The sequence below is a fragment of the Juglans regia genome, chromosome 1 (genome assembly GCF_001411555.2).
Source record: "Juglans regia cultivar Chandler chromosome 1, Walnut 2.0, whole genome shotgun sequence".
NCBI lineage: Eukaryota > Viridiplantae > Streptophyta > Magnoliopsida > Fagales > Juglandaceae > Juglans > Juglans regia.
This window is the reverse complement of record NC_049901.1, coordinates 18,093,307-18,111,068: the sequence shown is the minus strand read 5'-3', so window position 1 is coordinate 18,111,068 and position 17,762 is coordinate 18,093,307. Positions and strand designations below refer to the sequence as shown.

At 36.1% G+C, this 17,762-nt stretch overlaps 2 protein-coding genes across 3 annotated transcripts; one reads left to right on the top strand and one right to left on the bottom strand.

Annotated features, from left to right (window-relative positions):
* Positions 1-398: 398 nt before the first annotated feature.
* Positions 399-4,668, top strand: LOC108985254 (isocitrate lyase). Its single transcript, XM_018957468.2, has 3 exons — positions 399-806; positions 2,548-4,150; positions 4,259-4,668. Exons 1-3 carry the CDS (start codon positions 777-779, stop codon positions 4,351-4,353), a joined length of 1,728 nt encoding a protein of 575 aa, XP_018813013.1. The 5' UTR covers positions 399-776; the 3' UTR covers positions 4,354-4,668.
* Positions 4,669-9,991: 5,323 nt separating this feature from the next.
* LOC108985258 (syntaxin-132-like) lies at positions 9,992-17,156 on the bottom strand. Of its 2 annotated transcripts, none has more exons than XM_018957473.2 (13): positions 17,051-17,156; positions 16,356-16,469; positions 16,017-16,073; positions 14,775-14,823; positions 14,472-14,560; positions 14,303-14,376; positions 14,157-14,199; positions 14,021-14,081; positions 13,856-13,881; positions 13,693-13,770; positions 12,832-12,912; positions 12,693-12,758; positions 9,992-11,040 (listed from the first exon to the last, which is right to left on the bottom strand). In XM_018957473.2, exons 1-13 carry the CDS (start codon positions 17,066-17,068, stop codon positions 10,882-10,884), a joined length of 915 nt encoding a protein of 304 aa, XP_018813018.1. In that variant the 5' UTR covers positions 17,069-17,156; the 3' UTR covers positions 9,992-10,881. The 2 variants fall into 2 exon arrangements, with proteins under 2 accessions (XP_018813018.1, XP_018813017.1); XM_018957472.2 differs by lacking the exon at positions 9,992-11,040 and adding an exon at positions 12,159-12,579 and having other exon boundaries at positions 17,051-17,155.
* Positions 17,157-17,762: the final 606 nt, after the last annotated feature.

The window sequence follows — 17,762 nt, the reverse complement described above, 5'->3', positions numbered from 1 at the left end:
AAATTAAACACTAAGAGAAAACTGCATCTAAGAGGAAGGAAGGCGAATCTCCCACCCCCTTCTGCGGTGGTTTTCGGTTTGGGTTTCTAGAGAGAAGGTAGAGCTTCTCTCTCCAGAAATATTTAGGGACGGCTCGACTACCCATTAATATCTACTTATTCATATGACATTAAATAACATCATATGTCAATAAATTGAAATAGACAAATTATTATTAGTTAAAATATGCCAAATCAGTGTGTGTATATCAGATGGTACTGGGTTAGTTTCTTTCTAAATTTTATATCAGAAAATGATAAAAAAAAAAAAAAAAACCAAGATAAAATGATTTTTATTACGAAAGAAACAAACAGAAAAACGAGAATCAGTCATCTATCAGGAAAAAGAGTAGTGACATCACACAAAATGAAAGGAGAAGCTGCATGGTCGCACATGATAGGTAGCTAGAGAGGTGCCACAATCATACGTGCCTGCAAATGGCGCTCCCATTCGGACAAGTTTCACATTCATTTCGAGAAATATTCGGATCGATCACATAAATGATAAATCAGACACAGAAAATATGACACTTGGGTTTAGTTTTTTTACGACCTGGTCATGGGGCATCGATTTTTAGTTTTTACTATCTTCAGAAGGGATCAGGTGATGATGCCCCACTTGCATGTGTTATAAATTGAGGGCCTTGGGATAGCTTTTTCACCAACACCTCCAGCTAGTTGCTAAAGAAAATTTTCACACCCAAAAAGGAAAAACCGAAAAAAGCGCACAAGTTCGCCATGGCTGGAACTTACTCAGTACCTTCAATGGTAAGCATGCATATACACCAGTAGCCTTTAATTATTTCTCTTCTTAATTCTTAATTCCTTTATTAAATTTCGTTTTCTCTCAATGGGGAGTCCAATCACTCAAAGCCATATATGTTTATGCTTAAAAGTATTTCAAGACGACTTCGTAATGAGATGTTGATCATGCAATGAGTCTTGCATGCATGTTTTTCATTTGATATATTGCATTGTTAGAATTTCTTTGATTCTGGTTGCCCTGCACAAATCATGGTGAGCCGCACCCAGGTATAGAGGGTGGTGGTTCTCTTGGCTCTATTATATTGGATGTGGGATATAATTCATGCCTATTGTTGAATCAATTTCAAAGTACTGCTGGCTGGCTATTTCTGCATAACAACATATTAGCAATGCCTCTGCTCACATCGTGATCATTATATGCCTGAATGTAGGAGGTTAAGAGCTACCCCTTCTCGGAAAATGCCAACTAATTCATAGCAACAATACACTCTTGCTTTTAGAAGATTTTGAGTATAATATTTTGAATCTCTCCACATAGTTACTCCATAGAAACAATCTGGGAATTTTTATATATGGTGCGTTTTTAATATGGTTGGATTTGATGAAGAGAGAGATTTGGATTTGGGTCTTTAAAATCCAAATCTCTTGTTTGAATCCTATATAAAAATTTGATTTAGATTTTGCACCAACCCCGGACCAGATTTTAACCCTTCAAAATTCTATAGTCTATTATATTACGAGAAGTGTTACAACCACTAAGAGATCTCATATAAGTAAACTTACAAATTGACATGGTTTTACATGATATGTTAGATCTACTTTTATTAGCTTTACAATTTAACGTATCACATCAAACTATATCAGTTTGTGGATTTATTTTTGTGAGATCTCTTTGTGGCTAAAATATTTCTCTTATATTACATTAAAAATTAAAGGAATTTGAAATCATTCCCATATTCAAATATCAATCCAAATGAAACCTTAGGAAATTCGTTAGGATACTTTCATCAAATATGATATTTTAGGGAAGATAAAATATTATATTTTTATTTATTTGGAAAGAAAAATATTATTATTTTTTAACTCATGATAGTATCTCACATCTATATCATGCGATTCCTTATACCTTCTATTTTGGTCTGCATGGATCTCCGTCTCTCTCTCGCTCGTCTACAAGAACAAAACTGAAAATTTTCTATTATTTTTGCCTTTTAGCGTACCAACAATTTGGACAAGTCTTTTGTAGAAGATTGAGCATCTGTTCCTTATACTTCTTAATTTGCCAGTCTGAAGCTTTTGTATATCAGATCACGGTCCCAACAGGAAGAACTAAGACCCCAGTATAACAATGACAGTAATACGCAGAAATTCATGTGGAAATCTACTAGAATCTTTTCGATAACATCTCCCCAAGCACTTGTTCCTAGTTTCAGGAATTTAAATTACTTCCCTTTTCTGCTTGCAAGCATGAAATTGTGGATACTTTTAGTTTTATATAAACGTATCTAGTAGAGGCAGAGAGATCACAACCTCACTCGGGACAATGGGCCTATCTTATGTTAGTTCCTCCAAATTCTGTAGATAGCTAAAATGAAATAAATTTTGTAGGGAAAAATGCAGTTCTAATGCATTTCACACAATGTCCAATAGGGCAAAGTCCATGTGTCGTTTCAAGTAGAACTGAGCTGAAATCAGTAAATTAGCTCTGCTTTATGACATAACAAGTCATTAATTTTGTAAACAGATAATGGAGGAAGAAGGGAGGTTTGAAGCTGAAGTTGCTGAGGTGCAAGCTTGGTGGAACTCCGAGAGGTTCAAGCTAACCCGAAGACCATATTCAGCTCGAGATGTCGTGGCACTACGAGGCAACCTAAGACAAAGCTATGGCTCAAATGAAATGGCAAAAAAGCTATGGAGAACTCTCAAGACCCACCAAGCCAATGGCACAGCCTCCAGGACTTTTGGTGCACTTGACCCTGTCCAAGTGACTATGATGGCAAAGCATTTGGACTCCATTTATGTGTCAGGTTGGCAGTGCTCATCCACCCACACCAGCACAAATGAACCTGGCCCTGACCTAGCTGACTACCCTTATGACACTGTCCCAAACAAGGTGGAACACTTATTTTTTGCACAACAATACCATGACAGAAAGCAAAAAGAGGCACGAATGGGCATGAGCCGAGAAGAGAGAGCTCGAACCCCTTATGTCGATTACTTGAAACCAATCATAGCTGATGGTGATACTGGATTTGGTGGCACTACAGCAACAGTTAAGCTTTGTAAGCTTTTTGTGGAGCGTGGTGCAGCTGGAGTCCATATTGAGGACCAGTCCTCGGTGACCAAAAAATGTGGCCACATGGCTGGGAAAGTACTTGTTGCCGTTAGCGAGCACATCAATAGGCTTGTGGCTGCAAGGTTGCAATTTGATGTCATGGGGGTTGAAACAGTTTTGGTTGCTAGAACTGATGCAGTCGCAGCTACTCTGATCCAAACAAATATTGACACAAGAGACCATCAGTTCATTTTGGGTGTGACAAACCCCAACCTTAAGGGGAAGAATTTGGCTACCATTTTGGCAGGAGCAATGTCTGCTGGCAAAACAGGAGCTGAACTTCAAGCTATTGAAGACCAATGGATATCCATGGCACAGTTGAAGACATTTTCTGACTGTGTTGTGGATGCCATCAAGAGTATGAACATTGGAGAGAATGAAAAGAGAGTGAGACTAAATGAATGGATGAACCATTCTAGTTATCATAAGTGCCTCTCTAATGAGCAAGCACGCCAGATTGCCGAGAGACTTGGGCTCAAGAACCTCTTCTGGGACTGGGACTTGCCTAGAACTAGAGAAGGGTTTTATAGGTTCGAGGGATCTGTTATGGCAGCTATTGTCCGTGGCTGGGCTTTTGCTCCACATACTGATATTATTTGGATGGAGACTTCCAGTCCTGACTTGGTTGAATGCACCAAGTTTGCAGAGGGGGTGAAATCCATGCATTCAGAGATCATGTTGGCTTATAATCTTTCGCCTTCTTTCAATTGGGATGCATCGGGAATGACCGATGAACAAATGAAGGAGTTCATTCCCAGAATAGCCAGGTTGGGCTACTGTTGGCAGTTCATAACGCTGGCAGGTTTCCATGCTGATGCTCTTGTGATCGACACCTTTGCAAGGGATTTTGCAAGGAGGGGGATGCTGGCTTATGTGGAGAGGATCCAGAGAGAGGAGAGGAACAATGGGGTTGACACACTTGCTCATCAAAAGTGGTCTGGTGCAAACTACTATGACAAGTACCTCAAGACTGTCCAGGGAGGCATTTCTTCAACTGCTGCTATGGGCAAAGGTAAGTCATCACCTCATTCCATGAAAATGTTGTTTGGTAGAAAGTGATCACAATCTTTTCATGAGGTTTGCATGTTTTATGTTTCTTTCTTTTGTTTTTAAAACACAGGTGTGACAGAAGAGCAATTCAAAGAAACATGGACTAGGCCAGGTGCTGCGGACATGGGTGATGGCAGTGTCGTGGTTGCCAAGGCAAGAATGTAGAAGAGTTGCCTTGAATTTGAACTTGGTCCCGGCTAATGAGAACATTTCCAAGTTCCTATATTTTGGAACTTTGGTAGAATAAGATGTTGTAATAATTTCATAGACAATTTGGATCATTCTGGGCACTTTTTTCCCACTTGGTGCATGTTTACCCTTCGGTTTAATTAGCTCAAAGCTATTGTTAAGATCGAAGCTGTCTGTAATTTGGTTCATTCCACATGTTTTAAATACTATCGCAAGTACTTCATGAGTTCTGTTATGATATTTTACTTGCGTTAAAAAAAAGGCACAAGTGGTGCCTATTTTCCGGTTGGATTTTGCTCTTAAGAGTGGATTTTCATTATTTGATAAAAGAGAGACACTTCAAAAGTGGGTGGAGTTTTCTGATAATCCTCTTATAGCTTGGATTAGCTGTACCTGTTGGGTGGTCTTGGACCTCAATCTCAAAAGCTAGTTCAAGAGGTGAGGCTTTCTCTCACATTTATAAACTGACCACCGGCTCATTCCACAACTGATGTAGGATAATCCTAACACTACATCCATCTACCATATAAACGTACGAGATTGCTGGATTTCTCTAACCAGTCTCAAGATGTATTCCACCCGAACTCTATTGATGTATGAGTTCCATAAGTCCATACCACTGTGACCTTTGTAAGTCCCACATGTCAATTCATCCAATCTATCTATTTGATTATAATTTTGCTTAATCCAAATCAAGACTCAAAGATATTGAAAAATTATGGATACCATTTAAATGCGTTCTAATGCTCTTTTATCAATTTTGACTTTCAATCGTAGCTCCTTAGTCCACCATTTGTATTAAAAAAAAAAGAAGCTCTCTTTTAGCACTTCTTTACTTAGCTTGAATTAAATTAATTCATTGGATCCATTGTCCCTTTATTTTTATGGAATAAGACCCTGTTTATTTCACTTGAAGTAGATTGTATCTATTTAATATAAAATATGTGTTATTTTGGTCATTTTACATTGGATGTTGAAATTAGAAATTTATGAATAGTAATGAAATAGTTTATGAATAGTAATTAAATGGTTTAAGTTAAGATGTTTTATTGAATTTTGGGAAATAAGAGAAAAAAAAGTTGAATAAAAATATTATAAAGTTTAAATATTATTATAATATATTTTTAATATTATTTTTGTTTTGAAATTTGGAAAAATTGAATTATTTTTGTTTTTTTTTTATGTTTAGAAAAGTTGTAATAATTAGATGAAAAAATTAAAATTAAAAAATTAAAAAATGATTGTATTTGTAATGTTTTGATGTTGAAATGAGATTAAACTATATTTTTGTAATACAAACAGGATTGTCTTCTTCACAAACTATAAATTCTTTTATTAATACTTTATTATCCAAAGATTCCGACCGCACAAAGTTCATGCTCGAACTTTAGGATATAAAATGAGGAAGAGAGAGAGACATAAATAAGTGTCACAATATTTATGATTATTTAAATAATTTTTTTGTATAATCTTTTTACCATTCTATAATGTGATAATATTAGAGAAAAGTCACTATAGCAGTACACACTTTGCACTCACTACGTAGTTGTTTCTAGTTGATTATTTCCAATATTTATTTAGAGAGATGTGTGGTCTACATGATGCCACATCATGTGTGCAAAATAGATGTACTTAATACTGACTTCTATCTATATTTATTCTAAATGATTAGAGATTATTTATTATTTTTTCATTTGTGAAAATATTATTTGTCACATCAAAATATATTGAGAGAATAATGATAAGAAAAGATGACAAATATATTTTTCCTAAATGTTTAATAAATACTACGTGATGGATACACAATCCTAAAATTCAGACAAAAGCTCCGTAGAATCTATTAGCCACAGCATGCATTTGATTTGATTTTTGGTTCTTTCATCTGATAACACGATGCTACGTCGTTAAGAGTATTGATGTTGGACTAGTTAAATATTAGATAAATCTAAATTTTGACTAAATTTTTTTAAAATTAATTGTATTGAATTAGTCAAATCACTTCAAATTAAATTATGAGATACAGTAAATAAAAAATCAAAATCATATTTGATGAGTTACTATTTACCAACCAAAATAATATTTTATTAAAAAGTATTCGCACTTTTCTCACTCACTCCTCATCTCCTCTCTCCCTTTATTCATTTTCTCTTTATTTCTTCTTCATGTTAAATAATTTGTTTGGACAGTAAAAATTAAATTATTAATTAATATATAGAGTGTATTTGTAAAATATAAAAAAAATTAAAAAATTTATTAAAATATATAATATTATTTTATTATTTTAACTTTGAAATAACTAGTCTAATGTAAATTAACATCTTCAAAGATTTTGACTTTAAAACCTCAAATTTTAATCAAAATTTAGACTTGAAAAATGAGTAGCCAATGCTCTAAAAATTAAAATGTGTGTCTATATCAATAATGGGATTTTAAGGTCCATTCAAAAAAATATAATATGGCGCTTGCAGCTAACAGCCTAACACGATCGAGCTCAACGTTCTTCAGGCATAATAAAGCGTGTTTCCAGCTGGGCGCTTTACTATTCAGCGGTCTGTCTGTCTGCCTGTCTCTCTTCCTTGGCCAGTGCGACTAACCATAGATCTAGCATCGTTTTCAAGGATCGAGTGTCGCTTTCACGCTCTCACTCTTTTTTCTCTTAGTCGAATCAGAAGTTAGGGCTTTCAACGAAATCAGATCGCGTTAAGGTACAGAATTCTGAAAATGCATGATTCGAAGTTATGTTTGAGTATTGATGGTTCTAATTCTGTCTTCGTTTTGCAGTTTCGGTATTATGTATTCTATATTTGACCAATTGGGTGCTGAGGATTTCACCCATTTGTGTTTACCTCTGTTTGGGTGCTGAGAAACTCCATGAAAATTTGAATCTTATTCTTTAGGTTGATATGAATTTCCCATTATCACAAGGAAAGCTTTTTAGTCCTTTACATGCATTTGTGCAGTTATTCAACATCGAATTTTCTCTTTTGCTTGTTTTTTTCTTTTTTAGTGTGAACTGGTCGTTCAGAAGTTCATGAGAGAAATACATGTGTATATATTAGAAGATGAAATCGTTTGAAGGTAGAGAGTGGCTTGGGGATTGGGAAAATTGCAGATGGGAATAAAGCTGTTGTGTCGAGACATCCATGGAACTTGTTTGCATATAAGGTTACATACGGATTGCATGGGTGTTGAACATGGAAAAATAGAGAAGCCATCACAAAACCAATATTTTACCCTAATGTTTTTGGATTTTCCATTTCCTCAAGAGAGTGCTTGGGGCGGGGGCAGGGGTGGATGAAGTGGTTTTTGAAACATAATGTGGGAAATGGTTCTATTTCTGTTTGGCGTGATATTTGGTAGCCTCTTGGTCCTCTTTACCATATATTTGGACATGAATTCTATATGTGGAGTTACAAAGCTAGCCGTTCAAAGTTGAAGAAGAAACTAATGGTTTAGAGCATTTTACTTGGTTTTCTTCCCAGAATGGGAAATACAGTTCCATTGATATTTGGGATGTATGGGTAGAGGCCTTGGTCTTGGTGGTATGCTCCCTACAAGTCTAAGGTTTGAATCCTCTTGGGTGCAGACAATTTCTAGGGCCATCGGACTTGGGGAACTTCCCCTTGAATTACCCGAGATGCACATGTGAGAAACTTCTTGCCAAGGGCCTGTGCACCTCCGGGATTAGTTGGTACTTTATTCTTGGACACCCGGTGCCAATAAAAAAAATATTTGGGTTGTAATTAAAGATGAGATTACTTGTATCATATGTTGGAAGCTTATTTTATTACCTTCCTGGAATGGGAAAATACCCACTAGCATTTGGGAGGCAGATAGACACAGGATGCCTCATGTCCCATGTTAGAAGCTTATTCCTTTTCTGGTGCTGTATCAAAGAGACCCATTTATGTGCTGGATTGTTATAAAGACTTGGCTCTTGGCCCTACCGCTACCAATGATAGATTAGCTAATTGGGGTTATACGATATCATGTACTTTTTGTAGAATTAGGCTGCAGAGAAGAGGTTACTTCTTTTATGAATTTTCTTTTCCCAGGAGAATTTGGACGGAAGTGCATGGTTGCTTGATAGATTAGAAGCTGGGGTGAAGGATTGAATTGGGATGTCAATGCTTTGAAGGGTCAGTCTTTGAATCATAAATCATTCTTCGTAAACTTACATGCTTGGCTACTATATATCACCTCTTGTTACATAGAAATGCAAGAGTGCATAAAGGGAGGTCAAGACCGGGGAAAGCATGTTTCGAGCAGTTAAATGGATGCTGGAAGCAGCCTTACAAACTGGAAGGAAATTTAGGAACAGTTTTAGAAGTAGAGTTATTTGTAGTCTTTAGCATATTCATTTCTCCATTTTTACTTTTTAATGCGTCTTAGTTGCTGTTTATGAATTTATGTAGTTAGTATGTAGTTAAAGCTGCTAAGCCCTAGGGGTTGGCTTAAGTGGTAAGAGCCTTGGTTTTGGTGGTATGCTCCCTCCAAGTCTAAGGCTCAAACCCTTGGGTGTATACAATTTCTAGAGACCATCGGACTGGGGGAACTTCCCCTTGAATTACCTGCTGCTGTGGGTCCTGTTGCCTCCAACGCAAGGACCTGCTGCTGTGGCCGTGGGTCCGGTCACCTCCAACGGATTGACTTGCGGCTGTGGGTCCTTTCATCTCCAAAGCCATGACAGCATTGTAGGTCTCTGATGCGCAGCGCCATAGGTCTGAGATTCGATTAGAATATCAGATATAATTTGACTCTCCTATCTGATCTGATCTTGGTCAGATCTGATGAGATCTACAGATCTGTGCACAGATCTTTGCAATTGTGGATGGCATTTGTTGTTGTTGGTTATTGGTTGATTTTTCACTTTTGAATCCCAGATGGTGGCTTCTAGAATCCGCCGACCCTGTCAACTGGGTTGGATAGACAGTATGGCCGGGGGCCATGGGGCCAAAATAGCCACCCCATGAGGGCCGGGGGCCTGTGGTTACCGCCCACATAGGGCGGGTAGCACCCCTACTTAGCATGTTTGAGAATGATTGGATGATTTTGCAATAGAAGCAACATGATCTAGTCCCCTGTAAGTAAAGTTCTTCAATTAATGTCGATGCAATGTGCACAACTGAGTCTTTAGTGTCATTGTTCTTGTTGCCTTGTTTTTCAATGTCCTTGGATCTTGTGCATGTTTGTGAACTAACGTGATGCTATTTCATTTGTAATTTTACCCTTAGTTCGTTTGTTTCTCTGCTTTCTTTGTTTTCTTTTTGGTATCTGTACATCTAACTCAATCAGAAAACACTGCTAATTTTCTACCCACAACTGTCCTGTTTTTGGAACCTCTCTCAGATAGGGACTCACATGCAATGCGTATCGGTAATCTATTGCCTGTTAACTGTGTCAAGGAATATCTTCCTGCATTTTATGCTAGCATTAAGTTGTCCCTGTGGTGAGATTTCCACTGTTAGAATCACCAAGAAAAGTGGACATAGGCACAACTAGATGCTCAGGCAGACTGCCCAAGGTGCTTTGATTACTTTTAACTGTTTAGAGCTACGGCGACTTTGTTTCACAGGATTCATGGCTATAGACATTGACTGGTAGGTTTGTTCTTGGGTGAGTTTGTCATCTCATGGCTTATAACAATGGTTAGGAACTAGTAGCACCGCTTGATTAACTGGGCAAGTGTTAGCTAGGTTTTCTCCATAATAGCTGGTGTGAAGGGTGTAATGGACACGCGAGCTGACTCTCTCATCTCTATTCCATCATATATTTGATGCACACACAAGTTGGTATGCTTTAAGTCCCTTCAGGTATTGATGAGTCTAAATTTAGTGAAACCCTTATTTGAATCGCATTATACATTTGCATTGAAATTAGTCGAGAGAATTCCAAAGCAATTATAAGAGTGATCATTTGTCGAACATATATAGAGAAGAAAACCATGCATCTTTGAAAAAGCCCTACTTTGTAGAGATCTATTTGTTAATATAAATATTTCTACCTATGCATGATAAATATAACTATTTCTCATTACTTAACTTCGATATACATTTGTTAAAGATTGAGAAATATGATCTTACCTCAAGAATATGCAGTCCTTCAAATCCAATCTCAGTTCATTAGCATCTGCTATCATTGCCCAAATAGGAGAAATAGTTATATTAAAATTATGGATGTTAAGTAATGAGAGAGAAGCAAGGATGTTGGAGTAAGTAAGGGAGAGAAGCAGCCTTGCAAGCATTGTACAACCCAATTCAGAGACAAACAAGCAAAAGCGCATGTGCCAACTTCTTTTATTTGTTAATCTATCTCAAAAGTAATAGAATACAGAGATGCAATTTAATTGAAAAGGGAAAAGAAAGAAAGAAATAATACAAATTGTACTAGTTTTCTTTTTATTTCTAATATATATTCTGGAATGTTTGTACGAGAGTATGCAGATGGGTTTTTTTCCCCCTCTTTAAGGCAGACTGGACAGATGAGATGCGATTTGCTCTGTTGTCATTCCCATGGTCTCACAATCGAGAGGACGATGATGAGTGCAATAACCAAGAGCAATATGATGGCAATCATCATGCACTTTCTTGACTTCTTCTGCAAACTCTTTGCAGTTTGGAGAGCTTCTGTACCCGATCGCAGATGGTCCACTGTATTTGTCACCTGTTCTCAAGAGTATCAGCAATCATTGGATTGATTTACAGCATAACAACTACCATGCAGCATATCAAGAAATCGAGGATTTTGAATTTATATTTTTTCATCGGTCACTATTTACTACTTTACCTCCACATCCTATAAAAAGAATTATAAGTGTGAGCTGTGAAAGTGAATAGTGGTTGATACATAGAATTCCTCTTTATATGGTAATTGAGAAATAGGATTCATGTACCCCAACGGTTCAAAAAGACTAAAAAAGGAATGAAAAGCATGCTATGAACATAAGGGAGGAAAATGGCAGTATACATGAAGCACAATCTCGAGCAACAACATAAGTCCTATGTCATGATCAGCGACGGAAAGCTCCGTGATACTTTGGTGTGGTATAAATCCCTGTAGAAGTGGCTATTGACCTAGGTCCATGCCCTCTTGCCCGTGGGTTCTTTATACGAGAATGCAAGCAAAAGTGTGCATTCTGGCAGTCAAAAGCTTTTTTTTTTTTCCAACTATCTTTATTCTCAAAACGAATAATTTTGGGTTTAGGAAAGAGAGGCTAATTCACTTAATGTTTATCTTTTAAAAGAACCCTTCTTGTAGAAAGGCATGGGAATTTAGCATTGGTCTGATGTGTACGATGAAATAAATATTTAGCTTTTTGGGCAAATATAGAAAGGAAAGTTAGAAAAAGATACGAAGAAATAAACCATATGGTGAAAGCCTAATTACATTGTAACCAAGAGACATGATATGAACATTTGGTTTGTCGAAAATAACAAAATCTAATCTAAATGGTATGTAATAGTCATATCTTCCCTTTTTTCTTTTCCCAGGAGCTTACTATTATTCATTATTTTGTTATTACTTTTCACTACTATTCTATTATTATTTTTTATTATTTTTTCACTATTATTTACAGAATACTTAAGAATATCTAGCCAAACGCAACCTAAGTCTAGCTCACAGAAAAGCAAATTGGCCAGAACAAACTAACTTGTTTCTATTTTCTTTTGTGTGAAAAAAAAAAAAAAAAGAAGCTAGAGGAGACAGATCATACGAGAGGTGAAAATTAGCAAGTCAGCAGCAAAGATGAGGCACTGAGGGTGTGAACAAAGAAACAAAAATTTTCAGCACGCAATGGAGTTTCTTCTACTATTAAAATAAAATGACAAAACAACAGAATATACGAGTACCAAATCCTTCATCCACAAAGCACACCACAACCATAAAAACAACTTTAAAAAAAAAAAAAAAAGAATAAATAAATAGAAAGCCAAACCAAAAGGTAAGAACCACTGTAACACAGGCGGCTTAGTATCGTAGATAGTTTGGAAATTAACTCTACATGGACAAGAGAGAAGGGGGGCAGACTCAAGCACCCTTGCCACTCTTCCAAGGTTGGATGACACCAACAACTATAACAGCTACTATTATTAAGAGAATAATAATGGCAATGCACATCCATTTTCGGGAATTCTTCTGCAATTTCTTTGCACTTTGAAGTACAGTTGTCCCTCTTTGGACATGTTCGACTGCATTTGTAACCTGGATAAGATTCCCATTAACACCCAATACCCAGCAAGCAATATGTATTCATGCATATTATACATAGATATGCACAGATTCACAAGCTAAATGATGTAAAAGTAGGAGCTAACCTGGTTTTCAATGTTATCCAATATCTCTCCTTGAGCCTCAACTAATACCGCCATATCAAGGTAAATCTGTCGAGATATTTAATGTTACATAAGACATCTACTTTCCAGTAGCGAAAACTTACTTGCTGCAGATATATACCTGATGCAGGTCTAGCAGCTTTTTCTCAATTTCTTTCACAGCATCATGTCTCTCCTGAATTTCTTCAACGGTATTTACTATCTGCAATTGTGGCCCAAAGCAAACTTGGTATGATAGCTAACTTTACAAGTGCAGAATTTTGAAATTGCAAAAATCAAAGAACCATGCTCTTTTAACCTTTATTATTATTATCATTATTTTTTTTTATCCCTGTGCCCTATACTAAAATAAAGTTAACTGCAGTCGAGAAGGTCGCCGGAAAATTCTCCGATTCACTGACTTTAAGCTTCAAATGCAATATAGCTAAAATATTTAGTTTCAGGCCTATGCAAAAGACTCGCATACAGACTTGGTGGGGTAGGGGGATCCAATAGATCATCCAAATGACTAAGGGATTAAGAAATCATATCAAAAAATTGCAAAAGAAGACACATTGAAGTTTGCATGGGTAAGTGGATAATCATAGCGCAAGTCCAGGGAGGAGAGACCATTGGACTGGAGATCTATTTTTAACCTAGATCAAAAGCTGGCAGGAAACTCTCTGCAGTTGTATTGCCATGATAAACTAAAGACTATACCATGAAAACACTCAACTCGTTCTATCATTGACGACCAGTGACAGGGAACAAGAAACATGCACCCAATTGGAAGAACCATGACTTTCTCCAAGTCCTACTTTCATGTCCTATCCAACTAATCCTTAACCTTTATTATCTTATTTAAAACGTGATATGAAAAAAACCTATTCCAGAGAAGGATCTGCTTATTTGGTGATCTATGTAATTAATTATGTTTGCGGTTGTTAAGGAACATACTTTTCAAATATAAAAAAATGAAAAAAGATATTAAAAAGGAACATACCTGTCCTCGTCCCATTTCATGGATTGCCTCCTGAAAGATTTTCTCACTATTTCCAGTTTCTATCAGGTGGTCAATTGTCTAGCAAATGTAATTAAATTTAGCCAATAAAAATAAAATCCAAATTTATCATCGGTCAAATTATAATATGAGGATTCAGGCTCACCTCATCATCTGGTCTAGTTCCTGTGACTGCTCAATCAAATCAATAAAAACATGATCACCAACTCAAAAAGAAAATGATAAGCACTATAACACAATTACTTCAACATGTAATTCTTAATTTTGTCATTTTGCAGTTTACATAATCTGTCAGATGAACTTTCCTAACCTGTAACAACTCGTCGCTCCACAACCTCGCGATATTCATCCTGGATTCTCTGCCTAAGCGTCTGAAACATAATACACAGATGAGAAAACAAGTGGAAGCTAAGTACAACAGTAAAAAGCATAACACGTTGATATACCTGAAACTCTGTCATTAGGTCCTTAAACTTTTTCATCAAGGAACTGCCATCAATATTAATTCATATATCAATATTTTAGATTACCATTCTAAAAGAAAATAATTAAGAAGCTGTCTAAAATATAATGATTGGCACTCGCGGCGAACTTTGTCATGTTCATCCTTGCTCTGTCTACAGCCGTTCCCTTTTCACAACCAGGCTTTTGTCGATTGGAGATGTTCTGTAAAGAATGAGGGGTCAATATATAATCCCGAAAGAGGGTGACTACCCTCAGTAGAAGCTATCAGATTTAGATGCAAGCCATTAAAGTATTACTTCTTTGCTAATTGCTTCTAGTTTTCCTTTGACACTTCGTGCAATCTTTCCAACTTCATCAATATCTTTCTCCATCCGCTTCTTAATAGCTGAATATAGTTCAGCAGAGAATATTATTAAGAGTGTGAATATACAACAGATGAGCAATTAAACAACAAGCTTAAGAGGATAAAACAAATATCACTGTCTAGTAGCTAACTAATGGCTCACCACTTATCCAACTTTAAGTGAAATAATAATGAGGTGAAATTTAGCTCCAAATACAAGTCTTCCAGCTGCAAATGATATGGACAAAACATTTACCTTTCATGGTGGATGCTTTTGTAACAGACTTTGACTCCTCATTAGCATCCTGTAAAAAAGCCCACATTTACCATTTTAATCATACCATAGAGAGAGAGAGAGAGAGAGAGAGAGGGGGGAGGGAGGGAGGGAGAGAGAGTTTCTAGTTAATTTTTGAGTGCCAGTCAAATATCCTTTCCGGGCATTATTTGCTCTCTCTTGTCTCTCAATAGAAGCAAGACCTGATAGCTCAAAGATTTCACAATTGTTCAACATCTCGACTATAAATTCATGGTGGCGTATCTTTGCAATAGTGCTGTGCATAATCAAAATCTCCAATTCCCTTTCTTTTCAACAGCATAGAAAAGGTTCAATGATTGGTTAGTCTTCTGAGAACTACTAAAAAAAAGAGTATGTTGGTATGGTTGATATAGAATCATGAAGAATGATGTCACGTGTTATAGTTGTTAACAAAAGCTGGTGAAACCCATCTAAATCATGGAACAGATTAGACAAGCATGCCATTTGGACCAGAAACTTCCCCCTTGGCCGAAAAGGTTGAAATCTGGATTTGAGAACACTAAGATCATTATATAGAGTGGCCAAAAGCATAAATTTAGAACTATTACAATATTATCAAAACTTTTTAATGAAATTTTTAAACTTGTTTCTGACTTGATCTCATCCTTCTTTTATACTCGCAGTTCTCATCATTCTATCATGCATAAGGTGGCTTAACCAAGAAGTTAACGAGCTGGACTGGATGCTAGCATTTAGGTTTCCCAACTTGGCCTTCAGTCTGGATGACAAAACCTAGGTGCTACCACGCTTCCCAGAAGGACCCATATAGATAAAATAAAACTATATAATAATTCTGAAGTAACTCAGAGTCAAATTCTTGTTCTACAAATGAAAGATTATGAAAGCAAAGAAAATTGGTTCCTGTAGCACCACGGCACATACAAAACAGTAACTAAGAAGAGTCAATGACATTTTACCTGTATTAGATGTCATTTCCTTTCCGGATAATGATACACTTAAATTTTTTTTACAACTATTTTACAATTCATTTTCAATCAACCAATACAATCATGCCACTCCATTAAAAACAAATTTCAATATTACAAAATTACCCTTCATTTTATGTAGAGTTGTAAAGTAGTTGCAAAATAATTGTAAGTGGATCATCTTCCTTTCCAGAAAATTGCTTACTCTCAATGCAAAACCATAATAGCATTTAGCCCTGGGTGAGAATCAACATACCTTTAGTTGTTTAAGAAGCATGGAGACTTTCTGCACCTGTTTCTCGACCTCTTCTACCTAGTAACAAAGAATAGCAGGAAAATCAGAAGGGAAGGAGGAGCAACTTGTTAGAAAGAAAAAACTATTATTGATAACACTATAGGATTTTCTTTCAGAGTAGAAAACAGATTTTGAAAGGGAATCAAGCGTGATCTGATGTCTCTTGCTCCTCCCGACTAATGTAACATATCAGGCAGTATATGTTTCACTAAAAACAGCACAAGATTCAAGATGATCAATTGGGTTTCTGGTCCATATAAGTTCTGCAAAAGAAAATAAAGCATCATGGGTAGGATAAACCTGTTTATTGAAAGCAGCCATTCCCATATCAGGGTTGTTCCCTGGGACACGTGTTCCCATTTCGATATCGCTTTCTCTGGAAGGCTGACCCTTGGCATCACTAACAAATGAATCCTTGACCAAAGGAAAATCACAAAAAATAAAATTTCTTTAGCATATGTTCTATAAGAGCAAGCATCGTATATCTGACTCCAAATAAACAGCTAAATTACAGAACAAAACTCAGATCATTCTAACTTCAACAATCCTCCCATCTAAATTCTATCAATTTCTATACTTTTCAAGTGAATCAGATTTTAAAGTTGTAGACAAAAGTGTCAAATAAATTACTTACAAACATAATTATTGGTAACAGTAGTAGCATTAGCTAATTTTTTGGTTGCCAATTCAAGTTAGAAAAATGGTATTCCCAAGCGGCTAAAACTTACAAAGAAATCGCAAGGAAAAAAAAAAAAAAAACAGACAATAGATCCGTCATCCCCCATAAAAGAGTTCTAAATCCAACCCTGTCAATAAAAATCTGGCCGTCAAATAAACAAAGAGCATGAAATTCAAAATCTAAAGAGCAAAGCCGCCACTTTGATATCCCAGTAATTGAAATGAATTTACCAACAACAAGACTGTGATATCAATCCAGCACTATCGCAAAACAATCAAATACACACATATGACATAGTTGGAAAGAATCAACGTACTGTGAGCAGGTCGTTCATCTTGAAAATCAAGGGGAGAGAGAGGGAGAAAGAGAGTCAGAGGAGGAAGATGTTCAAATGAAATGGAAAGCCGAGGAATATTAGAGGTGTGGGTTAGGATTAATTAATAAAATTAATAATAGCGATCCAACGTTATGTTGTTTGGCCGGCGACTCAAAGGAAGACCAAAACGACAGACAACCCAATCAACGGTAGAAAAAAGCGTTATAAACAAACAAGCAGATGTACACGTTGGCAATTAGCGTACACAGTGGTCCACTAGGTGAAGCCGCCGATGTCCAAAGTTAGCAATTCAAATTCAATTATATTTCATTCTATTTAGTATTTAATACCGTTCTTGTTCGCCCCTTGTGAGCTCTGTTCTTACAGCGCATTCATATTAGAGTTTGAGCAAAAATTTAAAAAATCCGACTCATTTTCTGACTCTGCACCAATTTCAATCAGAGTCGGAGTTTTCTTAACAAAAAAAGGAGTTGGAGTAGGAGGTGACAATATACCGACTCTGCTCCGACTCCAATATTATACGTATTTTATAAAAATATATATATATATTTTATATATTAATCATATTTATCATATAACTATAACTTATATAGTTAATTAAATTCAATAGTATACTAGTATGGATAAATTATTATAAAATAATATGTTTATACTATAATATAAGTACACTAAATTCATTAATAATAGTTTA

Coding starts and splice junctions, on each gene's coding strand:
- LOC108985254 (XM_018957468.2), top strand. CDS start 777: ATGGCTGGAACTTACTCAGTACCTTCAATG. Junction 807..2,547: donor CTTACTCAGTACCTTCAATG/GTAAGCATGCAT, acceptor TTTTGTAAACAG/ATAATGGAGGAAGAAGGGAG. Junction 4,151..4,258: donor AACTGCTGCTATGGGCAAAG/GTAAGTCATCAC, acceptor TTTAAAACACAG/GTGTGACAGAAGAGCAATTC.
- LOC108985258 (XM_018957472.2), bottom strand. Junction 14,200..14,302: donor GCAAGGATGAACATGACAAA/GTTCGCCGCGAG, acceptor TATTGATGGCAG/TTCCTTGATGAAAAAGTTTA. Junction 14,082..14,156: donor ACCTAATGACAGAGTTTCAG/GTATATCAACGT, acceptor ATTATGTTTCAG/ACGCTTAGGCAGAGAATCCA.